Source organism: Notechis scutatus, chromosome 13 (genome assembly GCF_049901735.1).
Source record: "Notechis scutatus isolate UNSWTSFEM ecotype Mainland chromosome 13, rNotScu1.2, whole genome shotgun sequence".
NCBI lineage: Eukaryota > Metazoa > Chordata > Lepidosauria > Squamata > Elapidae > Notechis > Notechis scutatus.
In genome coordinates this window covers 12,599,096-12,617,387 of record NC_142021.1, presented here as the reverse complement: position 1 = coordinate 12,617,387, position 18,292 = coordinate 12,599,096, and the positions used below count along the sequence as shown (strand labels likewise).

At 46.2% G+C, this 18,292-nt stretch overlaps 1 protein-coding gene across 13 annotated transcripts in view; it reads left to right on the top strand.

Moving 5' to 3' along the window:
• DEPDC5 (DEP domain containing 5, GATOR1 subcomplex subunit) overlaps positions 1-18,292 on the top strand; it is a 63,174-nt gene that overhangs the window by 30,942 nt on the left and 13,940 nt on the right. For 5 of the 13 annotated variants that reach the window (XM_087943042.1, XM_087943038.1, XM_087943039.1 and 2 more), the window contains exons 26-33: positions 1,560-1,743; positions 3,101-3,258; positions 3,894-4,011; positions 4,486-4,653; positions 7,685-7,904; positions 8,850-8,986; positions 11,877-11,985; positions 18,079-18,141. In XM_087943042.1, the coding sequence (XP_087799168.1) occupies positions 1,560-1,743; positions 3,101-3,258; positions 3,894-4,011; positions 4,486-4,653; positions 7,685-7,904; positions 8,850-8,986; positions 11,877-11,985; positions 18,079-18,141 (1,157 nt within the window). The remainder of the gene's footprint in view (positions 1-1,559; positions 1,744-3,100; positions 3,259-3,893; positions 4,012-4,485; positions 4,654-7,684; positions 7,905-8,849; positions 8,987-11,876; positions 11,986-18,078; positions 18,142-18,292) is intronic. The other 8 variants (XM_087943050.1, XM_087943049.1, XM_087943051.1 and 5 more) reach the window with 3 other exon arrangements.

Genomic DNA, 18,292 nt, shown 5'->3' with positions numbered 1-18,292 from the left:
TTTTTCACCCCCCCTGGGCTGTCAGACTCTGAAACAGCCCCACAAGCCAGAAAGTAGATTGCCTCTCCCTCCTCTTACGAAAGAAGGGAAGAGGAGCATCCAATCTCAAGCACGGCTGTGCGGGATCACAGGGGCATCGAGTCCCCTCTGGGCACCCCAGGAATGACCAGCTGGAAGGAGACGGCTAGCAAGCGTGGAAATGGCTGATTTGGGGGAGGCGTCTTCCCGCCAAGGTCCTTCTTGAAACCAAAGGAGATGCTTTAAATTGGTATCGAAATGTTATTTGTGTGCATGTGTCTGTTCAATATATCTGCATCCCAACAACCTGGATTGAAATGAATGAGAAGTGCTAGGAATGAAATGAAGTATTAGACTCTTGAGCTGAGCTTTGGGGTCTTGGTGGATCAGCACTGGGATGTAACCGAGGCCCCCGTTTCCGTCTCTCTTTCCTGGAGCTGAGCAGGAGGAACGCTTCCAGGCCAGAGGCTTCTGGAAACCTCCCCCCTCCCCACCATCCTTCCTGCCCCCCAGCCCACCCTCCTATCCTCTCTAGGGCACCTTCCTGCCTCGAAGACCCTTTTTTCAGAGTCCAATCCCTTGGGCCTTTTCCGTTGCTCTCCCTTTAAGGCCACCCCGTCCCAGTTTACGCAGGAGTGTTTGACGGGGGGCTCTTTGCCAACGGAGGTATGAAAAATCTCAGGATCTAGTGCTGATCGGGTGACTTCCAAGGAACCCCGAAAGGTCCCGGGGACAGATCCCCCTCAGCCAAAGCCCACTGGGGGTTCCTTCTGCCCCGAGAGTTGCGCAGAAGGGGGGTGGGTGCCCTCTGCGCCGTGGACCTAGGAAGAGCTGAGGGGCGGTGGGTGGCCGGGTCCCATTCGGAGGGAGTGACGGTGGCTCTGCTCTCGCGGGGTCTCCTTTGGGGGCGGTTAGGGCAAGTCCAGCCAGACCACTTCCCCCTGGATTTCCTTCTCCAGTTTCCGCTTTTCCTTCTCCTCGGTTTCCCCCCTTCCCTTTTCTGTTTCTTTTTGAGCCCTGGGAATGCCCCCCCCCCCTTGTCTCTCTCTCTCTCTGCTGTGGCTGCCATACTGACGTGCCTGGTCTGCCAACACAGGCTCTCCCCCCTCGCCCCCCGTTTCCTCTTGCACCGACACAAGAGGAAGTCCTCATTTAATTCGCTGGATTGGGCTTCGAATCCTGGGGCTGTTCTGTGTTTTTGTGCGCCCGTTGTGCTTGAGAGTGACGTTAATTCTGCAGCGGCTGGTTTGGCTTGGACTCCAAATCACCGGGCAAGGGAAGCATATTAACTTTCCAGTTGCATGATGGGAATGAGCTGGCATGGGCTCACTGCACTGTTTAACCGACTCTGTCTTTCTTCCCCCACCCCACCCTCCCTCCCCTTCCTCTCCCCTCTGGATCTCATGTCTCTCACCCCTCGTGTGTCTGTTTCTCTCCACTGGCTTCTGTGGCACCTCCCACCATTCCTGGCTCCTGGTCTCTCCTCCTCTTCCTCCTCCTCCTCCTCCTCCTCCTCACCCTCTGTACACGACACGAGACAGTTCTGACGCTGTCTGCTCCCCCCATAGTGCCAGGCTTCTGTTGTACTGTTGGGGTGGACTGGAAGTCTCTCACCACTCCAGCCTGTCTTCCTCTGACCACGGATTACTTCCCGGACCGCCAGAGCCTGCGGAACGACTACACCGAGGGCTGCTACGATCTCCTTCCTGAAGCGGACCTGGAGAGGTGCGTCTGCCTGGCTCCCGGGGGACCAAGTCACACACCGACTGTTGCCTGAGCCCCACCTAGGAGGGGAAACGCCTCGTGTTGTCCTCTCCGCTCTGGCCTGACCCCAGGGGGCCACCGGTCAGCTTGTCCTTGCGAGGAAAGCGGTGGCTCTTTTTCTCCCCCTCAGGCTGAATGAGCCACAGAGAGGAGCCATTCAGAAAAGCCGCATGCCACCGACTGAGCTCCCTGGGGTGTTCATTCAGGCCAGGGGCTCATTCCAGCCCTGTTCGGCCAGTCTCTCTCCCTTGCCTAAACCGATCCTCACCCTGCCCTTACCTGGGACATCCCTGGTTGTAGCTTTTGCGTTTCTGAATTTGGAGCTTTCGGTTCCAGCAAGGGCACCTCTGCAGTGCCCAGGCACGGACGCTTGTGGCGTCCTCTTCCTTCTCCTCCTCCCTTGGCTGGGCTTATGGGTGATCAGGCCTTCTTGGGGTGCTTCTTGGGGTGCCACACACTCATCGCGTGGGGCACTTGATAAAAACAGCCTTGAGTACCAAATGATCTTCAGAAGCCCAGGTTCTTCCTACTCGACAACATTTCTGGGGAGGAGGGGAGCAATCTTAGGGGCAGCTGATTTGCCAGTGCACCCAATCATGGGGAGGAGGGAGCACTTGAGCCAAGTGAAAGGGTGGAGTGTAGCACCCTCCAGCCATCCGGGGAACCCTGCCAGAGCAAGGGGCACCCCCAAGAGTGGCACCAGCCAGCCTTAAGGGCACCTGAAAGGAGGAGGAGAACCCAAGCAGCAACAGAGGCAGCAGCTGGAGCTTTGATTCATTCATTCCTTCGATTGTAGATCCACCCACCTCACGTTTCTGACTCTAGGTGAGAAATAAAATAGATAAATACATAATATAAAGAATAAAGCAGCCTGGCATCATCCAAACAACAATTGACATAGGAGAATATATGTCATGATGGTTGTAAGTTGAGACACAGCACCATTTTAGGATATTTTGACAGCGGTCATTATGCAAACACCGCAGTCGTGAAATGAACCCAATTTTCTGTAATAGTCATTTTTTGCCAGAAGCCAGGCCAAATTCCTGCCAAAATCACCACCGTGACTGGTCATAATTCAAGGACTACCTGTAGAGGCATCTCTGGGAGCTCCCCCACTTTTTGGTTCCCCTGAGGTGATGGGGAGCAGAGCAGGGCCTGGGGCTGAAACTGTTGGGGCCTGATTCTGGGGGTCCCAGCGCCCCTTATTCCTGGCCTCCTCTGGGGAAGAGGGAGTAATGGAGGGGGAGGGTCCCCTGCGTTGTATCGCCTGCCTGTGATGACACACACACACACCCGCCGCCGCTTTCTTCCTCAGGAGGGACGAGGAAGGCCTGCTGATGACGGCCCAGCAGGTCTTTGAGGAATTCATCTGCCAGCGTCTCATGCAGGGCTACCAACTCATTGTGCAGAGCAAGCCCCAGAAGCCAGCAGCGGTCCAGCCTCCCCTTAGCAGCAGCCCCCTGTACAGCAGAGGTGAGTCCCCATGTTGGGAGAGCCGTTTGGACGTGGGCAGCCAAGGGCACCTGGACCAGGGAGAGGCAGAAGGTAACCAGCCATTGACCTGTCTGAGTCAGCATGATACACAATGGACCCGGTGAAGTGTATGATGTGCCTGGTCGGACGAGATTCAGCCATCTGAGCTCACAGCTGCTCGAAAGCAAAAAGCACCCTGGGATGGCAGGTGAAGATCAAAGAACGATGGATAGATTTCCCTGACCGCGAACTACTCGGGAATAGAGAGACCCTTGCCAAGTTATAGCAATTGCCCATGTCTAGGTTGATGAAAACCAGCCAGTCCGGGAGAAATAGGAAAGGAATAGGAGAAAAAGAGACGCTCTCTGTGTAAGCTGGGAGAACGTGTGAGATGTGTAAAAGGGTGTGTGCGAGTAAAGGGTAAGCCTTTCTCTTCCCTTGGTGTCCTATTGGCTCCTCATACGTGCTCCAACTCTCTGTCTCTGCTTTGAGGGGAAATCTTTCTAGATAGAATCAAGCTGCTGCAAAGCAACGTAGCAAAGCAACCATGTGGCGGCTGATTTCCATACCTTCCCTGCTTACATTTCTTGGGGAAATTATCTGCACGTCTAATTTGTCTTTTTATCTCCGCCCAGGTCTTGTGTCACGCAATCGACCCGAGGAGGATGACCAGTACTGGCTGAGCATGGGCCGGACCTTCCATAAAGTGACCCTGAAGGACAAAATCATCACGGTCACCCGGTATCTGCCAAAGTGAGTGTCTCTTCCTGTGTCCACTCTGGGAGCAGGAAATGGGAGTCACTGGAAGTCTTGCAGGGTCCTTAGGGCAGGGCCTCCATTCTTGGCCATTTGAAGGCTTGTGGACTTAGGGATGGCTGACTGAGGAATTCTGGGAATTGAAGTCCACAAGTCTCAAGTTGGAGTCCACTCCTGCTTTAGAGCATTGGAAAAGAACCCTGAAAGCCTATCAAAGCCCTTTGCTTCACCCTAACACAGGCTACGCATCCGGTAGCCACGCTCGCTCGACCGGCTTTATATTCCCCAGGGAAATCAGCGGGCCATTCCTAATTAGCAAGGGTCATCAGGTTTCACTGCCTTGTGCCTGAGAGTAGGAAGGCCGGGAGGAGGCGAGAGTCATTCATCAACCACTGTTATGTTCAAAGAAAAGACCTTCCCCCGTGGCCTCTGACTTGAAAGGGCTTGCTTGGATATTTTTGTTCCTTTTAGGTACCCGTATGAATCTGCCCAGATCAATTACACTTACAGTCTGTGTCCTTCCCACTCAAACTCAGAGTTTGTCTCTTGCTGGGTGCAGTTCTCCCACGAGAGGTTAGAGGAATATAAGTGGAATTATCTGGATCAGTACATCTGTTCGGCTGGTTCGGAAGATTTCAGGTAAGCTGAGGGCCTTGGTCCTTCCAACTCTTTATAAATAGGTGCTAAGTGAGCACCTGGTCCTTTAAAACAGGGATCCCCAACCTTTTCGACGCCGCGGCCCGGTTCCGGCATCAGCTGGGCGCCGCGGCCGGTACCGGCGTCAACTGGGCGCCGCCATCTTTTATGACGAAAAAGCGCTTCCGGTGGCGTCACGGGCGCTTTAAAAATGGCGGCGCCGCGCTCGGTGAGCTTTTTCGGGTAGAAATGGCTTTCTACCCGAAAAGCTCACCGAAGCTGCGCCGCCATCTTTTTGACGAAAGCGCTTCCGGTGAGCTTTCTACCCGGAAAAGCTCACCGGAGCGCTTTTTACCAAAAAGATGGCGGCAACCAGCAACCAGCGGCCCGGTAAGGCTTGTTCCGCGGCCCGGTACCGGTCCGCGGACCGGCGGTTGGGGACCCCTGCTTTAAAAGGATGCCCTTGTGAGGAGTCGCAAAGGCAGGACGGCCAGTCTAGGTGAGCTAATTCTGGTTTATTATAAGGCTCGTTGACTGAAACTTGCAACTCTGAAGGTACAAGCCACTTCTAACAACTTGATCCCTTCATGCAAGTCCTTTTTAAGTTTCTTCCTCTGTTTGTGAAGGCTCCTGGCTCTCTTGCCTGGTTTCTTCGTGGGCAGCTTCTTTTCCCCTCATCCCCCAAGGTCATCCATACAGTCCATTACAGAATGTTAGGGAGAAATAAGTTTTTTGCTTATCTTTCTTGCGTTTCACAGAGAATTTGGAATTCATAATAATCACAGCAGCATCAGCAATGTGCATTCTCCACTAACCCAAATTCAAAGGGTCCCGTACTCTCAGCTAGAGGGAAAAGGGCTCTGTTTCGAGCATCGATCCCCCGGATTCTGACACGGTGAAGTGCCGTCTCCAAATCAGGGAGGAACCCATGCAGTGCAAGGGATGGCAATAGGGGTACCCGTAAAAGAGAATATTGGGTTGAAATGAGGCGTCCTGGTCGCTCTCTGAACTTGGGTGTTTCCTTGCAGATGTTTCATTACCCAAACTGTCAGCTGGTGCTCCGTTCAAAATCCAAGAAAGAAATACTTAGACTCTTGTAATTAGAGAAAAGATATCTTTTACTGGAAGTCAGGTGGTAGCAACAAGAGAATTCTGAATCTGAGGAAATGGGCGCGTAAATCACATATATCAAGGGAGTGAAATGTCCCCACCGCCAACAGTTCAAACGGTTCTTCCAATTAAAAGTTGTGAACCTCAGCATGTGGACATCTCCAGGTGGTGATGATTAGTTGACCTTGGCTTACTCAGATAAAGGTTTGCAGTTGCGCAGAGAAGAGAACGCCAAGCAAGAAATAGAAACCCTCCTCAGTTTATACAATATTAGTTAGTAGCATCTCCAGCCTTCCCCCTTCCTCCCCCCTGTTACTCATGACAGCCAGAAAGAAGATCTTGAAGGCTGACATCAAACTAGATAACATCATCAGTACTAGTGATGCTAGCTAGTTAGTGCTAGTGATCAGAGCTAGCGCTAGCACTGATGGTGTTAATTACTTTGGGTAATGAAATGTCTGCAAGGAAACACCCAAGCTCAGAATGCCTCCTAGCAGTATTGGGCCCGGAGGACATAGAATCTGACCTGGAGTAACACGTGGCCGTTGCTCCTGGTTGTGCCAAAGGTTAAGGGAGAATGTAGAGAAGGGAGTCGAAAGAGGATATTGAAACGCCGTGGGGAATTAGAGGAGGGGGGGGGGCATCCCTCTGCAGAAATGACCCTGAAAGGCAGGGTCTGCCAGATCTCTCAGCTAGGTCTCCGTTTAGCTCTTCGGGATGAGCCAAAGTGTTCCAAAAGAAAAATGGGCAGCTTGAACTTGTTCCAGTCTGATGGAGAGAAAAAAACTGGAAGTCCTTTCAGTATAAATGGGGTACCGTAAGAAAAGATGCTGTGGACCTTCTCGTAGGCTCCTTGCTGGCTTGGAGTCACGTGTGGGAAACCAGAGGCTGGAAGCCCAGATGCCCATTGACTCCCTGGAACTAGATTCACGGCCTTGGGAGAGAAAAGAGGAGGGAGGGCTCCAGGGTGTTCCTCTGTTTTTCCTGGCAGGGATAAATGTGCTGCTGCAATAGATTCCGTACTTGCCATCTGCAAATCCCTTTTTTCATTTTGGTTGTTGTTGTTATTATTATTATTATTATTAATGTGAATGAAAGCAAATACACAAGTCCCAGGATAATGCTGCAGGATCCAATCTGAGTCGGTCCTTAGGGCCAAAGGTTTATTCTTCCAAGCTTTTGGGCTTGTGGTGGAACCCATCAATAGGGAAATTCTCTCTCTCCAGAATATCCGGAGAGAAAGAGAGACCTTCCCTGATGATGGGCTCCAGCATGAACCCAAAAGCTATTCTATCCCAGGGCAGTTAACTCTATTGAATTCTACCGTATAGTGCAACATTAATGCAATATCAAGGATTTTCAATTCAGTTGTATAGAATGTGAAGGAGGTGTGTTTGTGTTTATTTTCATAGTCATAACGTACACTGAAGATGGCGTTTAATTGTGTTGTATGAGGTGCAATGACAATAAGGTAAACTAAACTGAACTAAGCTAAACTAAACCTGGAAGAAGAAACCTTTGGTTCCGGTGACCAAATCAGATTGAATCCTGCATTATTATTTTTAAATATGAATGTGACTTTCTTGATCTGTATCTCTTAATATTTCAAGATATGGGATACATTTAATAAATGACCCTCCTGGCAATTCAGCACTTGTACCTGTATCAAGTCGGGCCAGAAGGAAAACCCTGTTTTGGGCACTTATCCTTCCAGACAGCCCAGTGGGGAGTCCGTTCCTCCCTTTCTTCCAGCTTTTAATGGTTAAACTGAAGGTTGCAGGGATGTATTTGTAAGAAAGAGAGAGAGAGAGAGAGAGAGAGAGACGAGGGGAAAGTCAGTGTCTGATGACAGCCAGTGAAAGCCCCATGGAGGAAACACTGGCTTGATCTCTGCCTCCTCGGCTGCCGCCTTCTCTCCACACAGCCTGATTGAGTCGCTCAAATTCTGGCGGACGCGTTTCCTGCTCTTGCCGGCCTGCATCAGCACCACCAAGCGCATCATGGAAGGCGAAGGCCACTGTGATATCTATGGCGGCAAGGCTCGCTCCGACGAAGAGGAGTGGCAGCTCTTGGACGGCTTCATTCGCTTCGTGGAAGGGCTGAACCGCATCCGCAGGCGGCACCGTTCGGACCGGATCATCCGGGTAAGTCGGGGCACCCAATCTGGGAGCTTCAAGGGGCTTCCCCACCCGACCTCTGGTTGCGGAACAGAACCCGGCTGGTACTCCCTTGTAGGAGGAGCCCAAGAGTGTCTCAGCCTCCTGACCAATGGAGGGTTGTTTTTTTAAAAAAAGGAGGATGAAAATATCCCCATATGAACAAAGTAAGACTTTATTTACCTATCAGGTTTGTTTCCTGCTCAATCTTCCCGTGTCCCATCAGCTTACAACATGCTAAAATACAATTTAAAAAATGTCCAATTCAGATGACCAGCATTGGAAGATTATGCAATGCCTTCATCTCTGCTTTCAAGAAAGTGATACAACAAATTCTCTTGGGAGCTGCTGTTCCTCATAGATAAAAGGCAGAAAGCTCCTTTTGTCAGGGTTCTGATGCTGCCCTATTTAAATCATGAGCCTCAGGCCAAGCTTCAAAAGAAATCCAGTCATTTATTAGGAGCTTCATGTCGGCACAGACCAAATGAAGCCAACTCTGACCTCACTTAATCTGCACTTTAGCTCTGACCCTGTTTCCCCCTCTCCCCAAGATGTGTCATCAGTCACATTCCCCAACGAAGCAATTTTGCGGGTTGTAGAAGTCCCTCCGGCCACTGTGGGTCTCCTTGGAAATGACCTTGATGTTGCTGGCTGGAATGTGCTTTGTTTTGACTGAAATGCAAGTTCACGATGCAGCTGTGAGGTTCAATTCCCAATCCCCTTTGCCTGGGTCAACTGGAGAGCAGGTCAGGAATGCTTTGTGAATTGATACCTGTAGCTTTCCTGTAACTCCAGTTCCCAGAATCCTTTGCAAAAATTCAAGGCTGTCCTAAAACTGACACACACACACACACACACACACACCAGGTCCCCATGAGCATCTCTTCTCTTTCCCTCCTCTCGCTGACTCTTTGCTGTCTTCCTCCTGTCCAGAAAGGGCCTGCAATGAAGGGCCTGCAGATCACCAGTCCCCTTCCTGCCCCCTCTCTGGAACCTCCAGGGCCACCTCCGCTGGCCAAGAAGGGGACCTCCGCGCTCTCGGCTCTCCTAGAGATGGAGGCCAGCCAAAGGTGAGTTCCTGGAGAAGCACACCTGCATGGAATTGTGCCACTCTCTCCATATGTACATCCACGCATCCCAGTTTCTCAGTTTAGGAACCTGCATGCTTCATATCTGTGTCACTGAAGTGGTTCGGCTGATCGATGACTTGGATCTCTTTGGAAGAACCTTTTGAGTGCATAGGATCTACTTCATGTATGCACGCTTGATAGCCCTCTCTGGAGTCTTCCACCCTTTTCATGCCTCGATACCCCACCAGTCAAATTTGGTGTCAAGGCTCCGACTAACAAACCCAAGCAAATCAGAACTTTGAGACTAGGATCCTTCTCAACATTCTTCTTTATTGGGTACATCACATCGGCACAGCTTCAAAGGAAAACCAACTCTAAATCCCACGGTTTCAGTGTAATTAAAATAGGAAATAACCCCAGCCCCAAGTGTCACAGGTCACGTTGGCCAATTGGGTTCGTTGACGGGCTCTCCAGGCACTCCTTCCCCAACCTTAATCCGTTGCCAGTAGAGAAGGCCTTGGTTCTCGTGAGAAAGCTGTCTCTCTTGTGTCTAGCAAGGCATTCCAACCTCCTTCCCATTCTGTGTGGCAATTGAGGAACAGAAAGGTGGCTGCTGCCAAGTTCGGTTCAAAGTTGACATAGATAGCAAGGATCCACAGAGTCTTTGAGATCATCAAAGTATGGGCAATTATGGCCCCTTTTCAGCCTGTGGACTTTAACTCCCAGAATTCCTGAGCCAGCTGATAACTCCCAGAATTAAGAATAGTGACCAACACCTTGAAGGGAATCCAGAAACAAATTGGCAACCAGTGCAGCTCCTGCACTAGAAAAAGTGCAGAGAAGAGCAAAAGGATGATTAGGGGACTGGAGATTAAGGCATATGAAGAACGGTTACAGGAACTGGGCCTGGCTAGTCTAGTGAAGAGAAGGACCAGGGGAGACATGATAGCAGCCTTCCAATATTTGAGGGGCTGCCACAGACAGGAAGGAGTCAATCTATTTTCTAAATAGACCAGACAAGGAATAATAGGTGGGAACTGAACAAGGAGAGATTTAACCTGGAAATAAGGAGAATTTTTCTGACATTGAGAACAATCAAGCAATGGAACAGAAATTGCCTTCAGAAGTTGTGGGAGCACCATCACTTGAGACATTCAAGAAGAAATTGGACTGCCATCAGTCAGAAATGGTCTCCCGCTTGGGCGGGGGATTGGACTAGATGACCTATAAGGTCCCTTCCAACTCTGATTATCTGTTATCTGTTATCCTGCAACCACAGTGTTACATGTGTCACCCAAGGGGCCTCCAGAACTGTCCGTGGTGCTGGGTTCTATCCCATCTGTAGCTTCTGAATATTTCAAGGGTAACCCCAGGTAGAGCGCATTGCAGTAATCCAACCAAGAGGTGACTCAGAGCATAAGTGACCGCCCTTAAAATGCACATTTTTACTTTTGAAATAATCAAATGGGTCCAATTTTGTATGAGACATTCGTTGGTTTAATGAATTGATTTTGTTTGCCACCATCTTATCACAAGAAGACTGAGTGTGGCTTGCAATGTTAAAAAGAATAAAACAGTGCAAAATATGTATTCAGATAGTCCTCAACTTACAATCAAATTGAGCCCAGAATTTATGTTGCCAAGTGATAAATGTGTGAGTTTTGCCCCATTTTACAACAGTTATTACCGTATTAGTAACATGATTGTTAAGTGAATCTGGCTTCCTCATTGACTTTGCTTATCAAAAAGTTCACAAAAAAATAGTCACGTACCCTGGGGCACCTGTCATAAATATGAACCAGTTGTCAAGCATCCAAATATAAGACCACGGGGATACCGCAAGGATCATAAATGTGAAAAATGGTCATAAGTCACTTTTTTCAGTGCTGTTGTAATTTAGAATGGTCACTAAATAAACTGTTGTAAGTCGAGGACTACCTGCACAATAAAAATAAAACAGTATAAAAACAGATTATCAGCTATAACAAAAGCATGGAGAGGGAGGGAGAAATGGGCAGGGGGGAGGCGGGATCTGTATTAATCTATCAACCACTTGCAGTGTGATGCTTCCCCATTGGCGCCCCCGTAAGTGGGGGGCATTCTGGGCAGTCCAGTGTGTGCATCTCTGTGGGTTCCTTGCCTAGTATCAAAACCTCCGATAGAAGCTGTGATGACCCAAAGGGTCATGGCACAAAGGCAACACAGATAAGTAAGAAAAGTCCCTTTAATGCCTCCAACTTTGCCCCCAATGTCCAGTTACCTTCAGCTGAAGAAAAACTCTCCCAAGAACAGTCTTTATTTGGAAGAAATTCAGTCCAAAAACAAGGTACATATAAACTGTAAATAACAATCCAATCTGTAGTAATGAACTGGACAGGGCAGGAGAAGGAATTGCAGACTTGAAAGCCCAGCAAAACACACACAGTTGGGAAGACGCCAGGAACCCAGATAAGCCTCGACAATAAAAGATAACTCACGATTTGCTTCCAACAAGTTGCTGTGCACAAACTCCCTTTTTAAACACTGTGTTCCCAGCTGCAGCTAATGAAGGGAATCAGGGCCCTTTCCTCCCCCACGCAACTCACATTGCTCCCTTCTCCTTTCCTTCCTGCGTGCCTTAGGATGAAGAGGGGGTGGGCCTGGATCTTCCTCTGAATTCCCTCTGCCTTGCTCTACTTCTCCCCTGCTCTGCCCAGCCGGACTGTGCCCTTCCACAGCCAACAGAACCACACCCCCACTCCCTGTCAGCTGTTTAGCCTCCCCCTCGGAATCAGATTCCGACAGGGGCATGACAGGAGCTGGCATGGTCGTCCTGGCATGGAGGTGGGGCGTTTTCTTCTCCATGAAGGCCAAGAGATTTTTCATGGAGCCCTCTCTCTCTTTTTTCTAGGATATTAGGGGAACAACAAGCCGCAGCCCTTGCTGGGAAGACCTCTATCCAGCCAGCGGAGACTAGCAGCATCGCCATGACCCCCACCTACATGGACAGTCCACGGAAGGTGAGGGCAGAAGCTTCAACACAGTGACACACTCCTGCATAGGGCTCCGTGCATGTGGCTTGCATGCGCTCTCCGTTAACCGCTGACAGGGGCACCAATGTGAAATAAGGGATGAGTCTTGACACCAGACCAGGTGGGACAAGGTATATGTGAAAGAGGTCGTATGCTGGCTGGGGAATTCTTGGCGTTAAAAGTCCACCCATCTTAAAGTGAGAAACACTGAGCTTCAAAGTTAGCAAGTCTTTCATTTTGGTGGGGGTCTTCTGGGACAGTGTTGAGCTGAGGTCCTTGCATTCTTCGAAGGTGAAAATGAAGTGTGTGTGAGTGTTGAAATGCTTGACCCACAGGGCAGCTCTTGCATTGCAAGCCTGTTTTGATCGTTTTGGATCACCGGCGGGTGCTTAGGCCCAGTTGCGAGAGGCTTGTCCTAGTAATGCCTCCCTTTGGCACTTCAAAATGCAACCCTGGTATTCCGGTCCCTCCTGGTTGGGTTTAGGCTTGGGGTGAATGCTGGCTCAGCCAGGGCATTGCAACCTCCAGGCTGACTTCCAGTGCTTGAAATGTACCATGGCTGGATAGCTGCAGGCTGCCTTCTGCAAAACATCTGCTTTTCCACCTGCTTTGAATGTCACAGTCATTCAGCGAAACTCTCTTGGGCACTAAGTGAAACCCTGGAGAGGTTCCTGCCTCCCTGAGACAGTCAGAGCCAGAGGGCATTTCAAGAGGTTGGACTTTGAATGGTGTGGCAGGGCCAGCACTTCCGTTTCTTCTCTGACACAGGCTTGACTTTCAGCTTGTCATCCCTACTGGACCCTCATCTACCAGAGATGGCTTAATTTGAATTCCTGAACCATCATCATCCTAGCCATTGTCTACCCACTGCAGGATGAAGGTCTCTTCTGCATGTCTCCAACCAATACGGTCCTGAGTGTTCCTTTGCCAGCTGGGGCCACCATACTTGCTGATGTCCCCGATCCATCTTGTTTTAGGTCTCTTTCGTGGACACTTTTGATCAAGTGGGATCCATTCCATGACTGCCTTGGTCCACCTGCCCTCCGTTCCTTTTGCTATGTGACCAGCCTGTTTCCATTTCAATTCTTTGACTCTCTAGATGATCTCGTGTACTTTCGTTTGTTCTCTAATCCATGTGCAGGTCTTTCTGTCCTGTTTTGTAATGCCGAGCATGGATCTTTCCATGGCTCTTTGCGCCACTTGTAGCTTTTGTATCGATTGTGAGGTTATGTTTCACCAGCATATGTTAGAGCAGGTAGCACACACTGATCGAAAACTTTTCAGGCATAGAGAGAGGGAGGTAGTTCTTGAAAATTATGTTTAGTTTGCCGAATGCCTGCCAATCACATTTAACACGCTGTTCAGTTTCCTTTATTGTATCACTTTCCATTGAGATCTGTTGACCAAGGTACATGTAGTGGTCTAGTTCTTCTCCAGATATAATTTCTTTTCTTTCTTTGATGAATTTATTAAACATAACCTGGCTCTTTGTCGGGTTTTATTTTTCAGCTGAATGGTTCTCCCACTTTGTGCAGCTCTTGTATGTGTCTTTGTAGCTCTTCTGGGTCTTGTGAGAAGAGGACAACATCATCTGCAAATCTTATGTGATTTAAATAGCCGCCATTGATTTTTTATTCCATCTTTTTCTCAGTCAACTTTGCGAAACACTTCTTCAAGGCAGGCTGAGAAAAGGATAGGTGATATTGTATTGCTTTGTCATATACCCCATTCTATGTCCATTTCCACTTTAAGATCATTAAGGCAAATTGTCACCATTGTTTTTTCATATATTGATTATATTATATTTCATATATTCATGTAAGCCTTGATGGAGCAATGCATTAATTATTGCTTGCTGGAATGCTGAGTCAAACACCTTTTCGTAGTCAGTGAAAGCCATGCATAGAGGCCTGATGTACTCGTGCCTTTCCATGACTTGCTAAAAGAACCTGGATGTGATGTGTTGTGCTGTAGCCACTTCTGAACCCTGTCTGTTCCTTGTGGCTGTGCATCATTTAATGTTCTCAATATTCTTTTTGCTATTATTATCTTGGTGAAAACCTTGTAGGTGACGGAAAGAAGGCTTACTGGGTGATAGTTTTTTAAATCATCTTGGGTCCCTTTCTTGTGTAAAAAATCACTTCAGCGTTTTTCCATGTATCAGGTATTTTTTCTTCTCTGAGGCATCTCAAGTATAGTTTTGCTAGTATCCTTTGTGAACTGTGACCACCAGATTTCAGCATTTCAACCATAACGTGGACATTTCCTGAAACTTTGCCATTTTTCATTGATTTTATGGCACGATACTTCCTCCACTAGGATATCCGGCATTTCCTTTTTCGTGGGTATTATTACTTTTGCGTGATCTTGATCTTTGTACAGCTCACAATAGAATTTTCCAATTATTTCTAACATTTCTTGTCTTGTTCTACACACAGAGCCATCTTCACGTTTTCATGCAAAAATCTTTCTTGTATTTATAAGCTTGCATTTTGCTCTTAATCCCTTTGTTTTCTTCAGTTGCCTTTTTCTTCTTGGATAATATTTTTTTTCCCAAAAGTTTTTAATTTTTTAATTTTTATGCATCTTTTCACGTGAGCAACATGTTTCCAGGTTATAACACTTGTACATAGTCATATTTTCATTTCCATTAATCTTATATAACATTAACTCATCATTACCCATTTCACTCATCTTTGAATAAATTTGTATTTCATATTTCAATTCATTAATTCAATATCATTTCATCCATACATAAGTTTTCAAATCTTGATCCCCTATTATTTCCATTTTCAGCTTACCACCTATTTTACATTACACATCGTTATTATCCTTAGTTTTCTCTAAGCCGATATGTAATAAACAATCTAAAAAGAGTAAAAATATAGATAAAACCAATATATTTAGGATCCACATGGTATTTCCCATTCCTCTACTTTAATCATAATAGAATATTCTCATTATACAATTCTAATATCCATTAAATAATCAACTGTATGTATATTCAACTATATATCCCATCCAATAAATCACTAAAATAAGCTTCTTAATATCTCTCATTTTATCTTCACTTTACTTATAATCATTGATAATCATCTTTTTTTAAAAAATTCATTTCCATTCCCTTGTTTTGATCCTCCAAAAAAGAAAAGGGTTTTCGCGGGTACTTACATGTATGGTATTCAGTTTTGTTTCGGCAGAATCTCATCTGCCATCATCAGGCTTCTGTATTGTGTTCTCACAATATTGACTCACAGACGAACACTATACAGAAGCCTGATGATGGCAGATGAGATTCTGCCGAAACGTTGCTACAGCTTTAAAAGCACAACTATAATGACATGGGAAAATACCCAAACAAAGCTGAATACCATATATCTATATATCTATATCTATATACATGTAATTACACATTCCTAATATATTTCCCTACAAGTTTTAAATTAAACACCAATATATGTTCCATGTGGTATCCCTCTTATAGAATCCCTAACCCTTATCTCTAAATTTTTCAGCTTTATTATTTATTTTAATTTTGGCCAACTTTCTCCTTTCTAAATTTCCCTGGTCTTCCTTCTTTCCTTCTAACATTTCACCCATCTTTTCTCCCCCCCTTTCCTGTTCTCTTTTTTGAAGTTTCTTCTTGTATAATTACTTCTTCTTTTGTTTAATCCTGGGAGTGTTTTCTCTTTTATTTATTAACTCTCATCAATGTCATAGTTTTAGTTCCTTTAGTGTCTTTTGGCAATGTCTCTTGTTCTCCATGTCTGTCTGAGCCTCTTTCTTCTTCCTTTAACTCCGCCTCACTGGAATTTCTTTGTTCTTCAACCATTCCCATTATTTTCTTTTCCAATATTTCCAATAATTCCCTTTTTTCTTTCAACATTCCTTTTACCATTTGTAATTCCAACTTAAAGTCTTTGCTTATTTCTTCCATTTTTATAGTAAATTATTAATATTCAAAGTCTTTTTTTGCAATCCTTGCCAAAAGTCTCCTTTTATTTTATTTCTTTTTTTAATCTTTATGTCTCTTTGTCACGATCAACACCCAACAGTCCCAGGAAATTGCATTTATATATCCTCTTGGTAGAATTTCTCCCCCTTTTTTCAAAATTTCCGGGGTTCTTGTTATTTTATTTGTCTTTTCTTTCATAACAGTTATAAGTACAGTAATTTTCCATAGGAAAAAAAGTATATGACCATTAGATGGCGCACTGTATCACTTTCCACTTTTTAAAGTTCTTTTCTTTTCTCTTAGTTATATTAAACAATAATTTCCAACCATTTCCACAATTAATTTTCTTGATATTAACCAATTCCAGGCAAGTCCAGCATTGAATCCAATGCCTAATTAATGCCAATTTATGTCATTCAAAGTTTAGTCTCTAATTTCATTATAGCTTTTTATGAACCAATTTTGTTTACCTTGTATTTTCCTCTTTTTTTTCTGTCTGAAATCAATAGTTTCATCAGAGATTTCTGACTGTACAAAGTATTTTTCCAATGATGCTATAGATGTAGCAGATTTAAGGATGTTTTTGACTATTTGTTCATTTTGGTTGGTAATGTTAATCTCTTCCAAATTTTGCAATAGAGCAAAGTGATTTGATAGATTAATCTCAAAATAGCTTTTCCCCCCTAACAGCTTATCATTCTTTCTTTTTGTTTTTTCTGACATCTGTATCATTTTCATACATTCTTTTCGACAATCTATCTTCACTTCAGCTCGTACCATTCTTTGGTCACTTCCAACATTAAAACAACTGATAATAGTACAATTACAGAATAGGGTTTTATCACTTGACATAATGTAGTCAATTTTACTTGTGTACCCAGATGGACTCTTCCATGTCCACTTTCTACTATCTTTTTTCCTGTAAAATGAGTTCATCATACAAAGTTCCTGTCTTTCAGCAAAATCTACTAGTCTGTCTCCTCTGTTATCCTGTTCATCACTTCAGGTGCTGTTTTTCCTATTCCTGCATTAAAGTCACGTTGGTATTTTGTATCGGCATTGTTCTTCGTCTTGAAGGCGAGACACATTATCGTAAAACTCTTTCACCTCATCATCATTATAGCTTATTGTTGGCGCATAATCTTGGATGATTTGAAGCCTGTATTGTTTATTCAGTGGAATGATGCATTGGGCTACCCTGTCTGATAGACTTTCAAATTTTACTTTCAGAGTCTTTCAGCTTTTGGTTGGTGAGAAAACCAACTCCGCCACATCGTCCATCTTCAGTATCTCTAGTGTAGAGTAAATGCCTAGACTTATCCAATTAAACTCAATTGTCATCTTTTCGTCGTATTTCACACAATCCAATGATATCCCATTGCATTTTGTTGAGTTCAATCAGAAGTTCTCCTAGTTGAGCATCCATTTCCGTTGTTCGAATGTTGACCGTTCCTATAAAGTCCAAAGGCAGCCTAATTTAACCCGATGATTCTTGGCACCCTCTGCCTTTGTGCAGGTCTTTTCCACTGCTGTGGGTAGTTGCTCTAGGGTCTCTGGGGAATGAGGACCATTTTTGAGGTTGTATTGGCATGTGGAAGGAATAGCCAATAATCTGCCACGCTGACAGATGTGATCGGCATTAATCTGGGGTAAAAACATATGCAATCACTTTATAGATTTTAAATCTTTGATTGGAAGCTGCCCAGAATTGGCTAAAAGATGGGCAACTATATAAAAGTTTTAAACAAAGAAATAACAAAATGCAAGCAAATGGTAGCCTGAGAGAGATGCAGGAAAGGCTTGCCTGCCTTTCTCTGTGCCTGCTGCTTCCGTGTTTCAGCCACAGGAGCCCCGAGCATCAGTGCAACCCAAACGAATGCAAAATGCGGAAGACACCACATCTGATCCAGTTTTTCAGGGCAGCCTGGGTGGGAGCAGAAACCCTGTCTCTCCTTCGTGCATGCTCTGAATGCTTCCTCCTTTCACCTCGTGCCCTCCCACGCCCGCCTGCTGCGGTTTTCGTGCCCTGTTACCCTTCCACTTGGAGTGACAGATCTGCACAACGTGTCTCTCTCCCCCTGCCCCTTTGTTTCTGTTGCTGCCTTTGCTGTTTCCCGGTTCTTCAGGATGGGACCTTCTTTATGGAGTTTGTTCGAAGCCCCCGCGCAGCGCCTCTCTTCCACACACAGGTCAGTTTTGGCAGGTCGAGCGCTCTTTGTGGCAATGCTACACAATGTACTTGGAGCCCACATTCCTCCCTGGGGAAGGCTGAGTCCGTCAGCCTTTCCAGGAAGACCAACAAGAAACACGACCAGAGGAACCACTTCTACTTTATTGTAA